The sequence below is a fragment of the Alosa alosa genome, chromosome 5 (genome assembly GCF_017589495.1).
Source record: "Alosa alosa isolate M-15738 ecotype Scorff River chromosome 5, AALO_Geno_1.1, whole genome shotgun sequence".
NCBI classification, from domain to species: Eukaryota; Metazoa; Chordata; class Actinopteri; order Clupeiformes; family Clupeidae; genus Alosa; species Alosa alosa.
The window spans coordinates 14,968,675-14,987,958 of record NC_063193.1 but is presented as its reverse complement, the minus strand read 5'-3'; the positions used below and the strand labels follow the sequence as shown (position 1 = coordinate 14,987,958).

General features: G+C 43.1%; 2 protein-coding genes across 2 annotated transcripts in view; both read left to right on the top strand.

Moving 5' to 3' along the window:
• Nucleotides 1-369: 369 nt before the first annotated feature.
• ap3m2 (adaptor related protein complex 3 subunit mu 2) lies at nt 370-6,395 on the top strand. The gene is made up of 9 exons (XM_048244421.1): nt 370-459; nt 980-1,259; nt 1,384-1,555; nt 1,928-2,065; nt 2,169-2,254; nt 3,303-3,436; nt 4,084-4,291; nt 4,605-4,749; nt 5,119-6,395. Exons 2-9 carry the CDS (start codon nt 987-989, stop codon nt 5,217-5,219), a joined length of 1,257 nt encoding a protein of 418 aa, XP_048100378.1. The 5' UTR covers nt 370-459; nt 980-986; the 3' UTR covers nt 5,220-6,395.
• Nucleotides 6,396-9,362: 2,967 nt separating this feature from the next.
• Nucleotides 9,363-19,284, top strand: part of tet3 (tet methylcytosine dioxygenase 3) — a 45,070-nt gene continuing 35,148 nt past the window's right edge. The window contains exon 1 of the mRNA XM_048242657.1: nt 9,363-9,915. Coding sequence (XP_048098614.1) covers nt 9,550-9,915 — 366 coding nt within the window. The 5' untranslated portion in view covers nt 9,363-9,549. The remainder of the gene's footprint in view (nt 9,916-19,284) is intronic.

Below are 19,284 nucleotides of genomic sequence, written 5' to 3'. Positions count from 1 at the left end.
CTAATATAACACTATGCTTTTTGCTTAGAATGAGAGGCATATCTGGCACTTTTTAAGTGAATGAAACTTTTAAGCAGATAAATGCCCCTGCAATTACGATGCACAATATAAACATGTCGACGATTCATTGACATGTATCTTTGCCTTGACACAAAATGTCAGACATAAGTAAGCCTACTTTCAGAAGCCAATCAAAAATCATGAACATATGATGTTTACTGGTCTCTGTCCAATGATCATGAAGTATATATATCCTGCTTCACTTCCGTAGCATTAACCAATAACTATTTCAGTAGGGATGGCATTCCTGTTGTCTTTTATCTCTGATTGGTTCAGGCTTACGTCAGTCGTTCACAACAGGCGGGGCCAATAACGGGGAAGACTGGCTAAGGAACATTATTTCATCTTTCAGTATTAGTGCAACATAGAAACGGAAATATTAGACAAAAGATTATAACGGTGAGTATAATTTCAAACACCTTTCGTGGAGCATACATGGACAGAATACGGGTTGATATTTTAGGAAATGTTAAGTAGGAAGTAGCTTTGGTGTCTGTCCTCACCGCATGACGGAGCTCGTTGTCACAAGACAGTCCTGTGATGGAGAAGAAACACGGATGCAGATACAAGGATACATTAGCCTAGGATGCGCTACCAATATCATTGGATAGATGGGCTAGTCGAGCCTGCTTGTCTGGTGTCTTTTAGGGCCTGCTCTGTGATCAGTGGGCCTAATCGGACCCACTATGGTAACTTGATCGTCACCGGGTTAGGAATATTAAATGAGCCCATATCAGTGTCCTTTTCCCCAGCGCTTTAAACTGGCCACGTCAGTGTTAATAAGGGTGCATTAAGCTAGTGTTGGAGGGACCTTGTATGCATTGATAGCATGTCTGGATAGTGTGTAAGTTGTTATATGTTAACATATTGTGTAATTACGCGAAAAGTTAATTGCACGCACGGTTTTTCTTCTAATCAGAGTCAAGATGATCCACAGCCTATTCCTGGTGAACTCTTCGGGGGACATCTTCCTGGAGAAGCACTGGAAGAGTGTTGTGAGCCGTTCCGTGTGCGATTACTTCTTCGAGGCTCAAGAACGCGCATCTGAGCCTGAGAACGTCCCACCTGTCATCCCGACCCCTCACCACTACCTCATCAATGTGTTCAGACACAAGATATTCTTTGTAGCTGTCATTCAGACAGAGGTGCCTCCGCTTTTTGTCATTGAGTTCCTTCACCGAGTGGTGGACACGTTCCAGGTGTGTGTATTTTACAGTCTTTACAGGCATCAGTGCATGCATTTGTTTCATATCAATGTCATGATAATATAGCCTCTTTCCCCCCTCTGTGTCGGTCTCTTATTGCTCTCTCACTTTGTTTCAGGACTATTTCGGAGTTTGTAGTGAAGCTGCCATTAAGGACAATGTAGTTGTTGTGTACGAGCTCTTAGAGGAGATGCTTGACAACGGCTTCCCTCTGGCCACTGAGTCCAACATCCTCAAAGAACTGATAAAGCCACCCACCATCCTCCGCACAGTGGTCAACACTATCACAGGTGTGTTCGTAGTTGTCCTTCATGTGCCACAGATATGGCGTTTGAAGAATAATGTTGACTTGTTTAAAGTGGTAAGGCAGTGATGCCAGTTGTAGTAAATAAGCTGTTGTTGCACTCAAATATTGAAATACTGCTGATGAAGATATTTGATAGATAGATAGATAGATACTTTATTGATCCTCAAGGGGAAATTCAAGAAACAGTTAGGCAAACGCATTTGCGCGCACGCCAGCTTGCGAGCATGCTTTATCTCCTCAGCTTGAACATGCAAGCCCTGGGAAAGCAACGAAAGCAATGAATTTAATTGGTGTCTTGTCATGGAGCTACAGTAGGCTATGCATTGCTGCTAAACATGTTTTTTTTAATCCACAGGAAGTACTAATGTAGGGGAGCAGCTTCCCACCGGCCAGCTCTCTGTTGTACCGTGGAGACGCACAGGTGTGAAATACACCAACAACGAGGCCTATTTTGACGTGGTGGAAGAGATTGATGCTATCATTGACAAGTCAGGTAGGGTGGTTTGTGTCAACATATTGTAGCTACATTCATTTTATTTCACAACTTGATTTGCTCTATTATGAAAATCTCATTGTTTGTCTTATGTGTTGATTAGGTTCCACTATAACTGCGGAGATCCAAGGAGTGATTGATGCCTGTGTGAAGCTGACAGGCATGCCTGATCTCACTCTCTCGTTTATGGTGAGATCTTGGCTCTCTTTAATCCTTTCTCACTCTCCCAAAAAAGAAGAATCCGGCCAATTTATATTTGGATAGCATATCAGGAACATAACATTCATCATATTTGTGGACTTAATTTTTTGTTTGTTTGTATGCCCTGAATGTGTAATGGTGCACATATTCACAGACATGGTGTATGCCTGTGGAAATGGTTTTGAAAAAAAAGCTTTTTTTGGGAAAGAATGTAGAATATGGTATATGGTATAAATTATACTTTTTTTTTGATCCCGTGAGGGAAATTTGGTCTCTGCATTTATCCCAATCCGTGAAGTAGTGAAACACACTCAGCACACAGTGAAGACAGTGAGGTGAACCACAGAGTAATCCCGACGCAGTGAGCTGCCTGCTACAGTGGCGCTTGGAGAGCAGTGAGAGGTTAGGTGCCTTGCTCAATGGCACTTCAGCCGTTCCTACTGGTCGGGGTTCGAACCAGCAACCCTCCGGTTACAAGTCCGAAGGCCTAACCAGTAGGCCACGACTGCCCCCTCTGGTAACCTTAGTTCCAGTCCTGTGTTTTTAAAGTTGTAAATCTTACTGATCATTTGTAACATAAACATGGGAATCTGAGGTTTGCACAAAAATGTGTTCATTTCAGAAAAAAAGACTGGCCTTTGTACATTAACCTCTTTTCCTTTTCAGCTTGCTATTAAGACTGCACAACTATCAGAATGAGGTGTACACATTGACAGAAGATCAAACAAAAATCCATGTTGTTCTCTTGGCTGATTCTAAGACTGGATATGAAAATATCCCCACTCTATTTTCCTGAAATGAATCTAGTGTCCCCCTAGTGGCTTAAATACATTTGCATTGCTAATGTTTTTATTGAGATGATTAGTCATTTACTATCTAGTGTTGCTATCATCATCAAAGAAAGTCCTTTTCTGTTGACGCAAAGGCATTCAAGTCAAACATTTATTTTGAGCAGCCCAGTGTTCCTGAAAATGTACTGTAGTGTTGTTGTCCACACATGCTCACTGGCAGCTGTACTCTCCCTGCTTCCTTTCAGAACCCCCGACTGCTGGATGACGTCAGTTTCCATCCATGTGTGAGGTTCAAGCGCTGGGAGGCTGAGCGAATTCTGTCTTTCATTCCTCCAGATGGAAACTTCCGGCTGCTGTCGTACCACGTCAGCTCGCAGAAGTAAGCTCCGGGTTTGCGCAGACGTTCAGAGAAATCACACTCTTTCTCTCTCTCTATCACACACACACACTTACTCACTTACATGCTCACTCACTCACACACGCACACACTCACACAGTTATTACAGTAAGTAATAAATGACTTTTCAGAAAGTTTCTGCGGTGACAGGAGTTTCCCCTGTGAGATCATGGGCTGTCTGATGTGCATGTGTTCATGGTGTTTGCCACGTGTAGCAAACTGTTCCATGATTTCCCTTGTAACATATGGAAACCGAAAAACTGTCTTCACGTCGAGCTAAGAAGCCTCTGTGAGAATCTTTTGAAAGATATTGAAACTACACAGATTGTCATAGCTCCCTTTGAGTGTGGGTGTTTAGTCTTTGATCGAAACCACAACGACTCCCATCAACGGTCAGGATCAAAAGAGATGAACCATGGTGGTGTAATTGAAACCGAAAAAAGTAACCCAATCCTCCTTACCTCCATTGATGTTAATACTTTACCCCATGACTTAGTTAGACAGTAGCTCATTCAGTTTTGCATGGCTTTGGCCCAGTTGTAGCCCTTCTCCTCCCTGTGTCGTAATAACGTACAGTTACAGCACATCAGGTTGTATTTTTATACTGGTGGTTGGTCTTCCTCCTGCAGCCTGGTGGCGATCCCTGTGTATGTGAAGCACAACATCACCTTCAGGGAGGGCAGCTCCCAGGGCCGCTTTGAGCTGACGCTGGGCCCCAAGCAGACCATGGGCAAGGCCGTGGAATCGGTGCTGGTCAGCAGTCAGATGCCACGGGGAGTCCTAAACGTCAACCTCACCCCCTCACAGGGCACCTACACTTTCGACCCAGTCACCAAGGTATCTCCCTCTGAAGAGTCAATACAAGTGTGGAAATAATAATGTTGACGCTTTCACCATGCAGGAGTGGAGAAATTATTCATAAACTTCATATATGACTTTGTTGAAATTAATATTTTTCTCTTCATTTAATTTGTTGTTTTGATACTAATACAGCACAAGCATATAACTGTTCCAGTGTCACTTCCAGTGACGTAATGTGTAATAACATATGCTATTAACCTATAACTGTTGCATCACTTTTCTCAATAGTGTACTACAGTTCATGGCTAATTTGCAAAATATGTACCTACATGGCTTTTGTTTTCTCCAGCTCTTATCGTGGGATGTTGGTAAGATCAACCCCCAGAAGCTCCCCAGCCTCAAGGGATCGATGAGCCTGCAAACTGGTGCCTCCAAACCAGATGAGAATCCCACCTTCAACATCCAGTTCAAGATCCAACAGCTTGCCATATCAGGTAGTCCCACATGGACAGTTAATCCACCAGCACCCCATGGCCAACATCCCACTGAGATATATATCCCTACACCAGATGCCACACTGTAGGTCACATGACTCATTGGAGCCCTGGATGCAATTCCATCGTTTAACCACACAGTGGAGCTCACTGGCCCCCTCCATCACCAGACGTCCTGAGACGTGGGCTGTTTATCCGTCCCTGTAGTGTTGCATGTTGGTGTATTACATGACGAAGCATATATTTTTAAATTCTGAAGTGACCATTGGTCTGTAATCTTTTCATTATAGAGCAGAGAACTAGATGCAATATAATTGTCATAACATTGTTATTCATTCATTTGTTTGTCTTCCCTTTTTCCCCTCACAGGACTGAAGGTGAATCGATTGGACATGTATGGAGAAAAGTACAAACCCTTCAAAGGCATTAAGTATATGACCAAAGCTGGCAAATTCCAGGTCCGGACATAGGTCCCGATAAATTTCCAGACCACTTCCGTGATAGGGATAAGTGTGTGAGGGGTAGACAGGCCGTGAAGCAAAATGAAACGGGGTTGGAATAACTATGTTCCTAGTGCAAAATGCACCTCAGGATTTCTTACACGAACTCCAGACTCTGATGTCGCGCTGATAGAATGCATAAAAGCCTATTGGAAAGCATTGAGTCTATGGAAGGGCCTGCGATGGTCAGAAACATGCAACCGCAGCGTCTCCCCTCTCAGCACAACAGGGTCTGGAATTTCAGTGTCAAAGCCTGAAATGGTTGCTTCCTTGGGTTCCCTTTACATTTCTTAATTTGTATCCGTTTCTAAAAGTTCCATCCGACAGAGAAAAACAAGTTTAGGCCTGAAACTTCTCTCTCCAGAACATCCCTTAGTTTGTCCTTATGATCTCTAGTCAGGTAGGGTTTGCTCTCATCCCTGCTAGTTATGTTTTACCCGTGTTTCTTTCATTTGTGTTACATGAGCGTCATTGCAACTCGTTTTATTCTCATCTTGCTCGATTTGATTGTCACAGACGTTCCTTATCATCAGCTGTTTCGAATGTTACCTTCTTGGGGAGAGATATTATGTCACTACATTATCATAGAGTTATTTGTATGATCTCACAGACCTTTGAGTCATTCAGAACAATGCTACATGAAAGCAGTTTAGACAAATTCAGCATTGTTGTTAGAACTCTCTGAATGACCTTGATTGATTTTGTCATCTCAATGACAAACGCATTTTTAATTCCGCCCATAGTCCAACTAACAGGACTACAAAGCTTAATATACATTCCAGTCGTAGTCTCTCTCTATAAAATGCAGTTAAGGGCAGTTAAGTTGAGCGCAAGAGACATTTCCATTCCACTGAGTCTGTCCACCACTCAATGTGGACAGGCGGTGAACAGTACCACGTGTTATATTATTTCATACTGACGATTAGAGGACTCTTATTTCAGTGTCACTGAGCTGAAGTTTGTCCCTCTGACTCTGCGTAGCAATGCACTGAAGGGTGCCTGCCTCCAAATCAGTGGCAGGGTGCCTCGAAATTAAGGCTGTATCTTTGTGTTTTGTGTTCATGAGGTGTTTTTTTTTTTTCTTTTATTTTGTCAAATGAATATGAATGGTTTTACAGTGCTATGAAATAAAAGACTCTAAACTGATGCAGTGTTCCCATTGTTTCTTTCATTCCCAACTACTGTTATATTGACATTTATTGAACATCTTTTTCGGAGCATTTATAGCGCAATTGACATTATATACATTATACTACTATATAGTGCAAAACACATTATACACATTACACTAACTCTGTTAGGCTATGTTGGTGGGAATGCTGATTGGACCATGCCCAGAGGATGCTGTCTTTGAAGTGTTTTTATTACTGTTTGCACATCTTATACTAGACCTACTGATATGGGTATAAGGATATTTACAAAGATGTTTGAACCTGACCAACTAAATGACACTTCTGTTTAATAATTTATTGGCTTGAAATAGTTATGAGCTTAACTTGTAAATATCTTAATCGATTGGAAATGTTGTAGTGTTGAAACATTTTATCTGGAATAAAGTCCACCAAACCTAAACCATTTTTTAAGAGAAAGCCCAATTATCATTATACATGACGTATATCTATTGACGATGACGCAATACCCCAAAGATTTAACCCCCTCGTTCCAGCGCACCCATTGAACTCCATTCCACAATTTACTGATCACTTAAAACTCAGCAACGTTTTCTTCCCTTTTCTTCCTCTTCTTCATCGTCTTTTAACTCTAAGAGGACTGGACTAACACGACCTGGAGAAAAGTGCATTCACTTTTTGTATTCCAGTCGATCTTTTTAGCGGATATTTTCACACAAGAAGTGAGCAGTGTCATGAGTTTAAACTTTTAAAAATGTTCATAGACTCCACGAGTATTTTGTAGTTTTTCAGACTCAGTTATTTTGACCTGGACACTTGTTGGGTTGAGTTTTCCTGCTTCATCAGACAAAGTTGATTTACCTAAACTTATGTGGACGAATCATCATGTTGTGACAAATTACTTGGTATGTATAACAGCTAACATTTATTTATTTCGATGTAACGTTGAGGTTGAGTATATATATAGCATATCAGCGCAGTTAATATGTTTGCTTCTCTCCTAAGAATTGTCTAATTGTCAATACGTTAGCGTATGCCTGTTAAAAGAAAACTTGATGTGTATTGAGTGAAAGTGATTAGGTAGCGTCCTGACAGTAACAATTAGCGCAATACACATCGGTAGGCACAGTTAATTTTATCTGTTAAATCTCCTGGTGTGTTCCTTAGCATAGCTATTTACGATTAACGTTATTACACGTTTGTTAACAACTGCATCAATAACAGCTATGTTAATTGTTATACATTAGTTAGGAAGATGTGGACCAACGTAATTGGCGCATTATCGTTGCCTAACATTTTTATGTTAGGGTATTGTTTCCTGATCATTACTGCGGTGGGCTTGCTCCCCTGGGGTGGTGGTGTTGTTTGGAGCAGGGGAGGGGGCTTTGCTGATGTGTCGGATTTCTCTCCCCCTGGGCAGAAAACAAACAAACACTGGCAAAAATATCACCTCTGTATAAACATTTATCTGTTAGTGAGTGTGACAGCAGTTTCTGCCAACATTCTAACTAGTCGCATAGCTGCAGTAGCTGTCTGTTAGGTCCTTGTGTTTGTCGCCGGTTAAAGAGCCGGTGGCGTAAAGTGCTGAATAAGCCACGTGTTTGGGGCGCCAAGCGCATGCTTCTATCACGCCGACGAATCTCCACAGCCCAGAAAGTAGGACATTAACATTTTAAAGAGACCAGCGCTAAGTTACGCATTTGACAAGTATTACTGTTTACAAACGTTACCGTGTTTTTAAAAGGTGCTTTTGATCAAATTATATTTAACGATGGGTTTGATGACGTGTTAAAATGGTCAGCAATGCACTAATTAAAGCCTTTTCTTTTGTTAGTTGCGTTTAGATGGTAAACATTAAACTATTTCAGGTTAGTTAACAATCCATGCAACATAATGAGGTTGCCAAGATATGTTTAGACAACTAAACTAAATGATCACATCTTTTACGTGACGGCCTAATGTTGTAGCCTATGTTTTGTTTTATATTGGGGTATTTTGGACAACACACATTTGGCAGATAGACTGTTTCAGCTCTTCTGTTACTATCATTCTGTATGTGCAATACAGTCACTTACAGAATTAAGTTGCTCTCCCGCAGAGACAACTCTTCTGAAATTATTAATAGCATATTGCATTTGCAAGCCTAATCATGTTGTTTCAGGAAACGGTCAAACTACCGATAACAGTTGTGTGCCTGTAACGTTAGCCTACTATCTTATGATTTTGTTATGTCACGTAGAACGCGGGAAGACGAGCGGGGTTTATAGACACAGTAAAAATATTTCGGCTTATTGACGGTTGGCTGGAGCTTCCTTGCATGGCACAAAGAGAGCCGTCGCGGGTCTGAGCGAAAGCCCTTTCTCATGCAAAGAGGGCAAACAAAGCACTCCTCGTGGGGACTCGCCATTATAACCTGACATTTTCTCACACATCGCGTAGCGTCAGCCATCGATTCAGTGCGCCGACAAGACATCTGTCCACTGTCTGGGGGTTCTGCTGCATTATAGCCAGCCAGTCTAATAGAAGAGGCAATAGCTCTTCAAGGGTTGATCTAAAACAGCTTTATTTTATAGTTATTGCTGAATAATGAAATTCACATATCTAAGTAAGTGGGTGACATGATTTATATATATTTATGAAACAAAGAAAAACAAAGGGCAGACCCACTTGCACTCACATGTGCATTGACAGGTCTCGCTGATTCCTTGTTGTTTTATGGATGTGCATTAATGTCATAGAATTAGATTAGAATGCATTTTTCTCTAATGCCCTCTACCCTATTGTTTTCTTCATGTGCAGTCCCTTGGTTTTGAAGAGCAGAGTGACTTCAGTGGCTGTCATGACACACTCAACCTTAAGATGGACCTTTAAGATCCCTATAGGTGACCTTTTATGAAGATGCTCTGCATTTCCAGTCACCTGATCCTCTTCAATCCACCTGGGCATCCGGGTGATTGATAGCATGGGTTGGACTGGCTTTTAGAAGCGCAGTTCACCCTGAATCCTAAGTTCCCCTCTCAGGTCTGTCTTGACCCAAGTCAGCTGTCTCTCCATCTTGTGTCCAAGTGGACAATTCCTGGACTGAGTTTTTAAAGTGCAGTCAAGACTCTTCTGTGCCACTGACACATCACCTAACCCTCCAGGGCTTGGGCAAGAGCAGCATCTGCAACATGAACAAGCTCAGAGGGGGCCCAGGCCCCCCGCCGCAGGACATTTATGAATTCTCCCTGGACGAAGACGATGCCAAGGTCCTGCTGCGGGGCAAAGCCATGGGCATGGTGTCTCCCTTGGCCGAGTACATCCAGAGCGAGCACCACAACGGCGGCTTTTTCCCTGTGGTGCCGCCCGAGGCTCAGGACACCAGCGGGGCAGTGTCTCAGCAGAAGAAGAAGCGGAGGAGGTGCGGCGTGTGTGGCCCTTGCCTGCGCAAGGAGAACTGCGGCACTTGCACCAACTGCCTGAACCGCAAGACCGGCCACCAGATCTGCAAGTTGCGCAAGTGCGACCAGCTGAAGAAGAAAGCTAGCAGCTGGGAGGTAAGTGGCTAATGCAGGGGTCTCAAACTCAAATGAGCTGGGGGCCACTTCTGCCAACGTCATCTGATTGGAGGGCCGGCTATTTCTGAAAATGCAATGCAATGTCTATTCTTTTAAACCTGGCAAACTAGGCGTCAGGGTTAAGAAAGCAACACCATTGGATTTTTATATCAAAATTTCAAAAGGCCATGGCTTGAAAGTGGTCAAAGATAAAGTCCTACTGTAAATGTAAAAATCTTTGAGTATAAACAAAAGTTTATGAAGGGGGTAAATGTACTAATCACTGGATGGCAAGCACCTCAAATTATGCACATTTCAGTAAATACTGGATGAACATATTTGAGCAGGTTTACTTTCCTTTTTTTCATATTACCCACATAACAAATTAACAGGAAAACACCTAAGATGTATACCAACACCTAAGATGTATATGGTTTTAGTGATGTATTACTAAACCACAAGGCCTACAATACAGTATTCTGGTCAAATCAGTTCCTATCAAAGGGTAATCTGAGTACCCAGAAGTTCGCATCATATTAAGTGGGTGACTTTGTAGTTCTTTAGAGCCCTGTTTCTACTAGCCCCTGCTGTTGTACCACGCCCATTACGGACACTTTCATCACGATTACCACCGCAACCTCTAAGCTATGTTGGGCAGAGGGTCGAAATAAGCATGGTATGCTTAGTGGACACCGTCGTATACACGCAAAGACGCACCTCCATTCATAGGCGCACTGTGACTATCACTGTCAATAGACGATCGATCATAATCTCCAAAAGGATATTCTCCTTCAGAATCAGAATAGGTGAATAACATAGCCTACCTAAGACTTCATCACACGTGAACGTTTTTCAACATTAGGTGTAGGCCTATTTCTGCTTCAATTTGTGCAAAACTATGGCCTGCATCGCCTTCGGCCATTACAAATGCTCGCCTTTGTGTTTCTCGGTAATAATACAAGTAGGCCTATTTCCTGAAAACTTTGCTATTTATTTTGGGTTTGAATCAAGCTCTGGATGTCTAGCACATAGTGGAGCAGAGTAGGCTACAAATGAGATTTGTCACTGTACTTGGATCTATCGTCTACTTTAATCAGCATCGTTGTTTGTCGCAATTAAAAATAGCCTCAAGGGCCGGATTACATTATTATTTTGACATACGTTGCGGGCGGAATTGGGCCGGAATTGGGCCGGATTTGGCCCGCGGGCCGGGTGTTTGAGACCCCTGGGCTAATGTTTTGTGCAGTGCAGTGCAAGTCACAAGCACTATTGGCCTACCCTTCACAATAGAGTGCAAATCAAGCAATAATTACATTATTACCTGTTTATAAAGGTAATAAGAAAACTTGTAGGAGAATGAACGTTTTGATAGTGGAGCAGAGTAGGCTACAAATGAGATTTGTCACTGTACTTGGATCTATCGTCTACTTTAATCAGCATCGTTGTTTGTCGCAATTAAAAATAGCCTCAAGGGCGGATTACATTATTATTTTGACATACGCTATGGGCGGAATTGGGCCGGATTTGGCCCGCGGGCCGGGTGTTTGAGACCCCTGGGCTAATGTTTTGTGCAGTGCAGTGCAAGTCACAAGCACTATTGGCCTACCCTTCACAATAGAGTGCAAATCAAGCAATAATTACATTATTACCTGTTTATAAAGGTAATAAGAAAACTTGTAGGAGAATGAACGTTTTGATAACAATCAGACATCCCTTTCCTCTAGTTTGTTACAGAGAAATATACATGTACATCTTAGCAAACACACCCAGGACATTTTGTTATTCTTGACACATCTGCCAAAGGATATCTCTTCGTCTCACACGTTCAGTTCTGAAATTATAAAGTAAGGAGGAACGTTGATCTTTTTGTATCCAGTAGCCTATGTATTTTGCAACACATGGTCATCAATCCAAAGTGTGTTTCTCATGACTAATTAGAATGTGGTGGGCAAACTCAGAGACTGGGCTTCTGGATGACAGGGCCTCTGCTTCTGTCTGAGGTTGAGAGATGGACAAACTTGTAGTTGCACTGGCACTGCCTGTATGCCTAGGCCTGAATTGCTGTAGCCCATTAATTTGGATCTTTTTGAAGTGAAACTTTTAGCACCATAATTTACAAGATGCCGCTTTTTAAATGGGTGTGAGAAGATGCAGCATGAGTTTGCTGTTAAAGAAGCATGGTACTGTAGATGGGCTGTATTCAACGCCTGCTCACAAACCTCTTGTCATCCCATGCTCTTGGTTCCACCCTATACCTTACCACACGTGTCAGGTCTGAACACGTCTCTGGTGGATCCAAGTGTTACCTTTGTGTGACAACACTCACAGTTTGAGATGAGTAGTATGCAGGGCTGTCAAACCAGTGTTTGCTAAGGTGGCATCATGGCATGCCACCATTTTCTTCAAAATAAGCTATGATTTTTAGTATCTACTTCCATAGAAGTATGACACATTGTTAGTTAGAGTGTCTGCCACACAGTTAGCAGCGGTTTAGGAGTATTGACAATCAAGTTATCAGATAGGATATTTTATGGTTTTGTACAATGGTAGAAAGTCAGTTGTCTAATGAGTTATTGCAGTCATCATGACAAGTCAAAAAGCTGTTTGGGGGAAAGGAATACCGTAACCCTAACCCTAGGTTAAGTATTGTTTTAAAGTACTGTTTTAAAAGCCTTTTTACAATTCATGACCAAGGCACGGAGACCTTCAAAACCAATGTTTCACTAACACAAAGAACAAGGTCATTCTTTACTTCCCTGCCAGGATAGCCATTATTTGTAGAACATAAACTGATAAAACATCCTATAGTAAAATGCATGGGCCTGAATGTAGGTCTACCAATTAAAAGTAACCGATTTTTCATGATAAAGAAGAACCAAAGCAATCCTATTGTAACTCTTGATTTATAGTGTACAGAGCTGTATTAGTTGAGTTGACAATAATGTTTTATGTTATAATTAAACTGTTGGCACGGTATAAGCCAAAGCTTCCGCTGGTGCTGAATCATTTCCACCTGTGAAAGTAAAAAGCTGTTGGCGTTACTTCTACTTCTGAACAGCAGTTGCCTCACCATGCATTCATCACTACACTCCCCATAGTTTCAACGCTTTTCACAGCCAGTCGGAATGAAATCAGAGTTTTACTGGAGTTGCGGCACGCTCCCGTCGTCTAGATCGTTTAACGAAAGGTGGCTATCCTAGCGGTTTTAGGTCTGTCGGAGTCAATATTTTTCTAGTCTTGACATTACAATCGTTTTTAATATTATGGCAAGTCTTTTAGTCTTGGCTCATGCAATTAGTGACATGAATAATATAAAAACCAATAAGTGAGCTCTCTCCAGCACCAAACATGAAGAGGTAAAGTGGGTAGGCTACAGCTGTAGCCTTTATGGTTATTTGTTATTTCGTTTCTTATAATTTTGTAGTATTCTACTCTATAGCCCAATGATCTGCCCGAAAATACTTCTACAGATCTGAACACTTCACTTTCACCTGTTCATGTATATGGAGACGTAACATATTTTAATTTGATGTTGTTACATAACACTGCAGGTTGGGGATGTCACTCATGAAACAATGCTGCAGAAACACGAAAATATGACTTTGATATGAGTAGGCTATATGGATCACTTATACAAGCCTCGTTGAATTCCTGTTGATCTCTAGTGCACAATGGGAAATAATTTAAAGGAATCTAGTTGCAGTCTTATAAATGATAACTCTGCAAGATTCCTAGTCGTTGCAAAACCATAGTTTGCGACTAGTGAAAAATCTGTGACCTGTCTTTAGATGTGAGAGGGTGTGAGACTATAGTCTTTCAAAAATCATTTTGAAATATTTCAAATATATCAATATCTCAAGTCTTCTGATGTATGGGCATAAGGTGGACAGCACATTTAGTGATAAGTGCATTAAATGTTGTTGGTCTGCTGAGAAGATGGTCTGTCTTTCTCTCAGCAGACAACCAGTTTGAGTAATAACTGCCCAGCAGGTATGCAGCCTGTTGGTAAAAGTTTATCATCAGCATTTCCAGAAACTGCACAAACAAGCACTTTGACTGGCTAAGTCTATGTCAGTGAGGAACTGCCATCCTGTCAAATACTTGGCTCATGCCTTCACAAATTGATTGTCTTTTGGGTCATTTTGCTTGCACATTAATATTGGTTTGAGTAGATAGTTTGTGTTCTATCAGGGATGCTGCCAGACAAAGCAGTTTTGGGTTTATCCAAAACAGGACCTCAGACGTGAAGGCAGTATTTTGTCTGGAAATAGTAGTTCAAATGGCTTAGCTTTTGATCCTGCTGTGTACAACGGGTCACTTCTTTCACAGGGATCTCAGGTGCTGGAGCTCAGACACACACACACACACACACACACACACACACACACACACACACACACACACACACACACACCAGTATCCTGATCTGTGTAGTGTTCCAGAGTTTTTCCAGCCTGCTCTATACCCTTCTCTCTCTCTCTCTCTCTCTCTCTCTCTCTCTCTCTCTCTCTCTCTCTCTCTCTCTCCTCTGACCCCTGGGGCCCTACAAGGACAGGCAGGAGGCGGAGACTGACCTGGGGCCAGGGAGGGAGGAAAGGGCAGAGAGAAAGAGAGGAACAGACAGAGAGAAAGAGGTGGTGGTGGGGGGTTCAGAAGGACAGGAAGACTGTAAATAAATAGTCTGCGGTGAGGTGGTCTCAGGTCTGAGACTGGGAGAAGGAAAACAATTCCTGGGTGGAGGAATGAGCGTGGAAGCCTTGGGGAAGGAACTCTCTTTTACCCCTCTAAGGGCGAGATGGAGGGAAAGGTGACAAGACAGGCAGTCTGTTTGAGGAAGTCTTCATTTCCCTTCGATCCCCTCTACTGTCTTCCTGAGGAGCTCTCTCTCTACCCCATGTTTCTGTGCACTCGCCATGGACTGTGTGAATTATTCAGCTTGAATGTCACAGCTGAATGCATGGCACGCTTAATTAAAGCCAGGCGGCCCTTCGTTCAGAGCTGAAAACATGGCTAATTTCACAGGCATTTTTTTGGTCATGCTCCTCCACCAGATGCGCGCTCAAGGTATTTGGGCTATTTTAATTAGAGCGATTCACTGCACTCCGTGTCCCCGCAAACCTGTGCTTTTAACAGCATTGTGTGTCTGTGCAGAGGAGTCGGTTTACATGTTAGATTCCTACTCCCTCTGTCAAAAACAACTTCTCATTCATCAGAAGCTTTTGTATTTACCTGCAGTAAATATAGTCAATGCGTTATGATCATCATTTACATTTATATTTATTAATTTAGCAGATGCTTTCATCCAAAAGCAACTTACAGAAATAATCAATACCATCAATTCGTATACATAACGTATCAGTTATTGCTAATTGTGATTTTCTGATTGGTTGGCTGAAGGCTGCTCAGCCCCATTTTGTTCATCACACAACCCCACTCACCAGATCTGTGCCATGAGGTCAGGCTGTATTGCAGGGCCTGGTGCGTGGCTCCATTGCCTCTGGTGCTTTACAAATGGAGTTTGCCCATCCCCCACTTCATCCCTCCCACACAATGACCCCGTAACCTTCAGCAGTAGGGACCTGAGTACACACACACATACTCTCTCTCTTTCTCTCTCACACATTTACACACACTTCCTTGTGCTCATGCACACACACAGAAAAACACTACACTAGGAATTCAAACAGATTTTTCTCTTCCACATTGCTGATTTTTGCCTCTGTGTGTGGTAGATAAAGCTCTTTCCAACTGGGGTGTAAGCACACGCGAGTGACAGTCAGGAACAATGAGCTAGCCTCGGAGCGCTAACTGTACTCATCAGTGTGGCCGTGTTGCATTTCTTCCCTTGACGTGACCCCTGTGTGGGTGCAGTGGCCGACTCGCCATCGCTTGGCAACCGCATCTAATTATTCCACTTTCGCCCAGTGGGGGCATAATAGGCCAGTTTTGTAGGTCACTCGAGATATACACTAGATGCGCACAGGGCAGGCTTGTGCTCTTTGTAGACATCTTGACGATAGTCTTATCAGTTGAGGTTTCTTTTTACTGCCATTAACTTTTCAGTTAGTTAGCAGATGTGCTGCTTAGAGGTGCAAACTACGATTCTATTCCAATTAATTTTAATCTAATGGCCCCTCTCAGTCATCTTGCTGTCTGTTCTGTGTTTGAGCAAAAAGACAAAAGTTCATACGCAATCTTGAATGTGTGAATGAGAAGCAAACATGGTGGCTCAGACCAAGCCATAAACAATTTCCAGACGATCAATGTGTTGCTTCCGGAGCATGGTGGGGAAGTGTGTGATTTGATTGACCGTTGAGCACAAATATCAACAGCCTTTCTCCAGAATCTTTCAGAAAACATTTTAATAACATTTCATTTTACTGCCTCTCTAATTGATTCTGCAGTTTTGGAATCACAAAGCCTACCAATATTCAATTTTAAACTGAGTAAAATGCACTACACATATATATTGTAGGCCTACCAATAACTTTGTGATTTACTTTGTGTTATAGCCCAGTGCATTGCAGAATCATCTCAAAAGCCAGCTGCTCTTTGACAAAAACTTGTGCCAGCTCTGTGTGAGTGTGGTGGGTGTGGTGTCAGACACACAGAGGAGAAGCAGACAGGGTCGAGGTGGTGTTTGAGTCTTTTGTGTGTGTGTGTGTGTGTGTGAGTGTGTGTGTTTGTTTGTGTTGGTGTGTGTGTGTGTGTGTGTGTGAGTGTGTGTGTTTGTGTTGGTGTGTGTGTGTGTGTGTGTGTGTGTGTGTGTGTGTGTGTGTGTTTGTGTGAGTGAGTGTGAGTGAGTGGGTGTTGGGGGGGAATGGGGTGTTTAGGGAAGGTGTTAGAGGTAGCAGACAGTGGCTTAGTAGGGAGGTGTTTGAAAATGGGGGGTGGAGCGTCTTAATGAAGGCTCGTTATTCAGCTGTAATTACAGCGCCACTCCGGCCCTTTCTCTGCGCTTGGGCGCACACTCAAGGATGCAGATTTCCTTTCAGCTCGTTAACGTGATGAGCTCAAGCATGTTCTTTTCACCGTCTTCCTGGGTCCGTTGATTTGATTGTGTGTTTCTATATGTGAATCTTGAGGGGGAAGGGTGTAATCAGTAGGCTAGGCAAAGCAAGGCTAAGTGTCGAAGGTCTGTCTGGTTTTTGTCACCAAGCACTAATCTGTCTTGTCTGCACTATAAGAGCAGAGCACAGAGTATGTGCAAATGGGATCTACTGTGCGTTCCTGATATACAAGGAGGGATTGCCGCATCATTCAGGCAGTCTCAATGATTTGCAATGCAAGCAAGAGAACTGCAAACCTGTCTCCACCACCGAGGTGTGGGTTGATGGGATCTCGAGGCAAGGGATAGAACGTTGGTGCTCGGAAACTCCACACATTTCTAAGCCGCATTAAGCGCCATCAGTGATTCCTGAGATTGTGGTTCGCCCCGCGCTTTTTTGGGATTGACCGCGCTGCCTGCCCCCGCTGGTCTTCCCCTGGTGGACGCACGCAGGCGCTCGCTCTCCGTCTCTCTCTTTTTTTTCCCCCTCACACTCTCCTCGAACGGCTGGCTGGCTGGCTGACTGACTGTCTGCGAGCGCGCACACGTCGTGCGGCCGCACGGCCCCGGCACACTTTGGCACGGCGTGTGACGTGAGCGCTCGGGAGTTCCCACGCTCAGAGGCATCCTGACTGCTGTGTCACACTAACCGCTGCCCTCCCTCTCCCCACGCGCTTCACCATTCGTCACCCGGCCGCTCAGTTTCTCTTTCTTTCTCCCGCCTTTCCCCCAACAGTGCTGTCCAAAAACAAAAGTCTATTTTTAAAGTATTTATTGCTCTTGTTGCGTTCTTTTTCCTCGATCAGTAAATGTTTTGACTTGTTCGCATGTTACGTTAGGTGTACATTGTCTTCGTTATGCTGCACCTGCTGTAGTAGTCCCGAGTTTTGTCGGAAAGAGCTGAAAAAGCTGTTTTTGTGGAATGTATCTTGTAGTTCTTGTTTTGTCTGCACTGAGCTGCTCCGACGCTTTCATCTTTGCACTGGGACAGTGATTTACCATCTGATCGAGCAAGTGAGCATGTGGAATAGCTTTTTTTTAAAGTGTAATTTTCATGACGTTTCTTTCAGAGAAGAGTCTGTCAGACGTATTGTGCAAGCTTCCTCAATGATGGCAGATTTCTATCGGTCGCTCTTGAGAGGTTTGAGTAAAAAGTGACTTGCACCCCCAAGGAGATTTTAATCAAAGACAATGTTGGCAGGTGTGGGTGGAATCTCAATAGCTGCTGTTGCCTGGCAGCCGGTGAGTGGCTTCCAATAGCAGCTGACTGATAATCTGCTGCCTTTGAGTCCTGGCTGGACATGTTTGCCGACAGCTCGTGCATCTAATTTTCACTCACTCTTCCACAGTAGCCAAGTCAAAATGATCATAGTCTTAACCCACCATGACCAACAACAGCAAGAAAAAAAAGACTTGGGGGAAAAAAAACATCAGCAGTCTAAACTTTTGAAATATGTCTGGTATGTGGTCTTGTGCTTCAGTAGAGTCTGCCCACTGAAAAGCCATAATGCTTCAATGGTAACTGAAAAAGAGCTACGTTTTTAAGTGTGTTGATGGGAAAAGAGGTCATTATCCATTTATTAATCTATTGTCACTTATGTTGCTTCTAACCCAGACTGCATATTGAGATGTTTCTTCAAAGCATATTTTGTTAATAGTCTTTCTGTTTGGTTTGTATACTGATCTGACAAAACTGAAAATACCATATATCGTATATATACAGTTGGATTATTATTTCATCTTAAATAAATAATCAATTTAGCACATTGCAGTCATTTCGTTACAACATTCAGAGCTATGTTTATCCTAAGATCAGAACTGATTAATGTGCTGGTTTTGTCCTTGATCTCTAGTCTTTGTCTGTAACACGGAATGGTGTTGTCAGATCCTGGTGTGAGAGCGTGTGCATGTGCGTGTGTGTGTTTCTGTGCCAGTGACATTGATTGGTTGTGCTGTGGTGCGCACACAGACGGTGTGCGGGCTAAACCGTGTCGTGCTGTGCTGTGCTGTGCTGTGCTGTGCTGCACTGCACGGCACTGTGCAGTCCAGTCCGGTTGTTGCAGGCAGCCGTGACACAGATGGTGTGCAGCGATACCACATACCAGAGGCATTGTTTAGGGAAGCCGAGCCCAAGGAGATAATTGACAGCCATAGAGAGTCCCTTCCCCCCAGTCGACCTTCCATTTTCCTTATCCTCTCCCTCTGCTTTCTCCTTTTTTATTTTTCTTCCTCTCTTTCTCTCTCTCCATCTCAGTCATAGACTCAGTCTCTTTCATAGACGCACGCGCTCACACACTGTGTCAACCCCCCTTATTTTTCCA

Excerpts from the sequence above, each read along its gene's own strand:
- ap3m2 (XM_048244421.1), top strand. The coding sequence starts at position 987 with ATGATCCACAGCCTATTCCTGGTGAACTCTTCGGGGGACATCTTCCTG. Across the intron at positions 1,556-1,927 it reads AGTGGTCAACACTATCACAG|GAAGTACTAATGTAGGGGAG; the intron begins GTGTGTTCGTAG and ends TTTAATCCACAG. Across the intron at positions 2,255-3,302 it reads ATCTCACTCTCTCGTTTATG|AACCCCCGACTGCTGGATGA; the intron begins GTGAGATCTTGG and ends GCTTCCTTTCAG.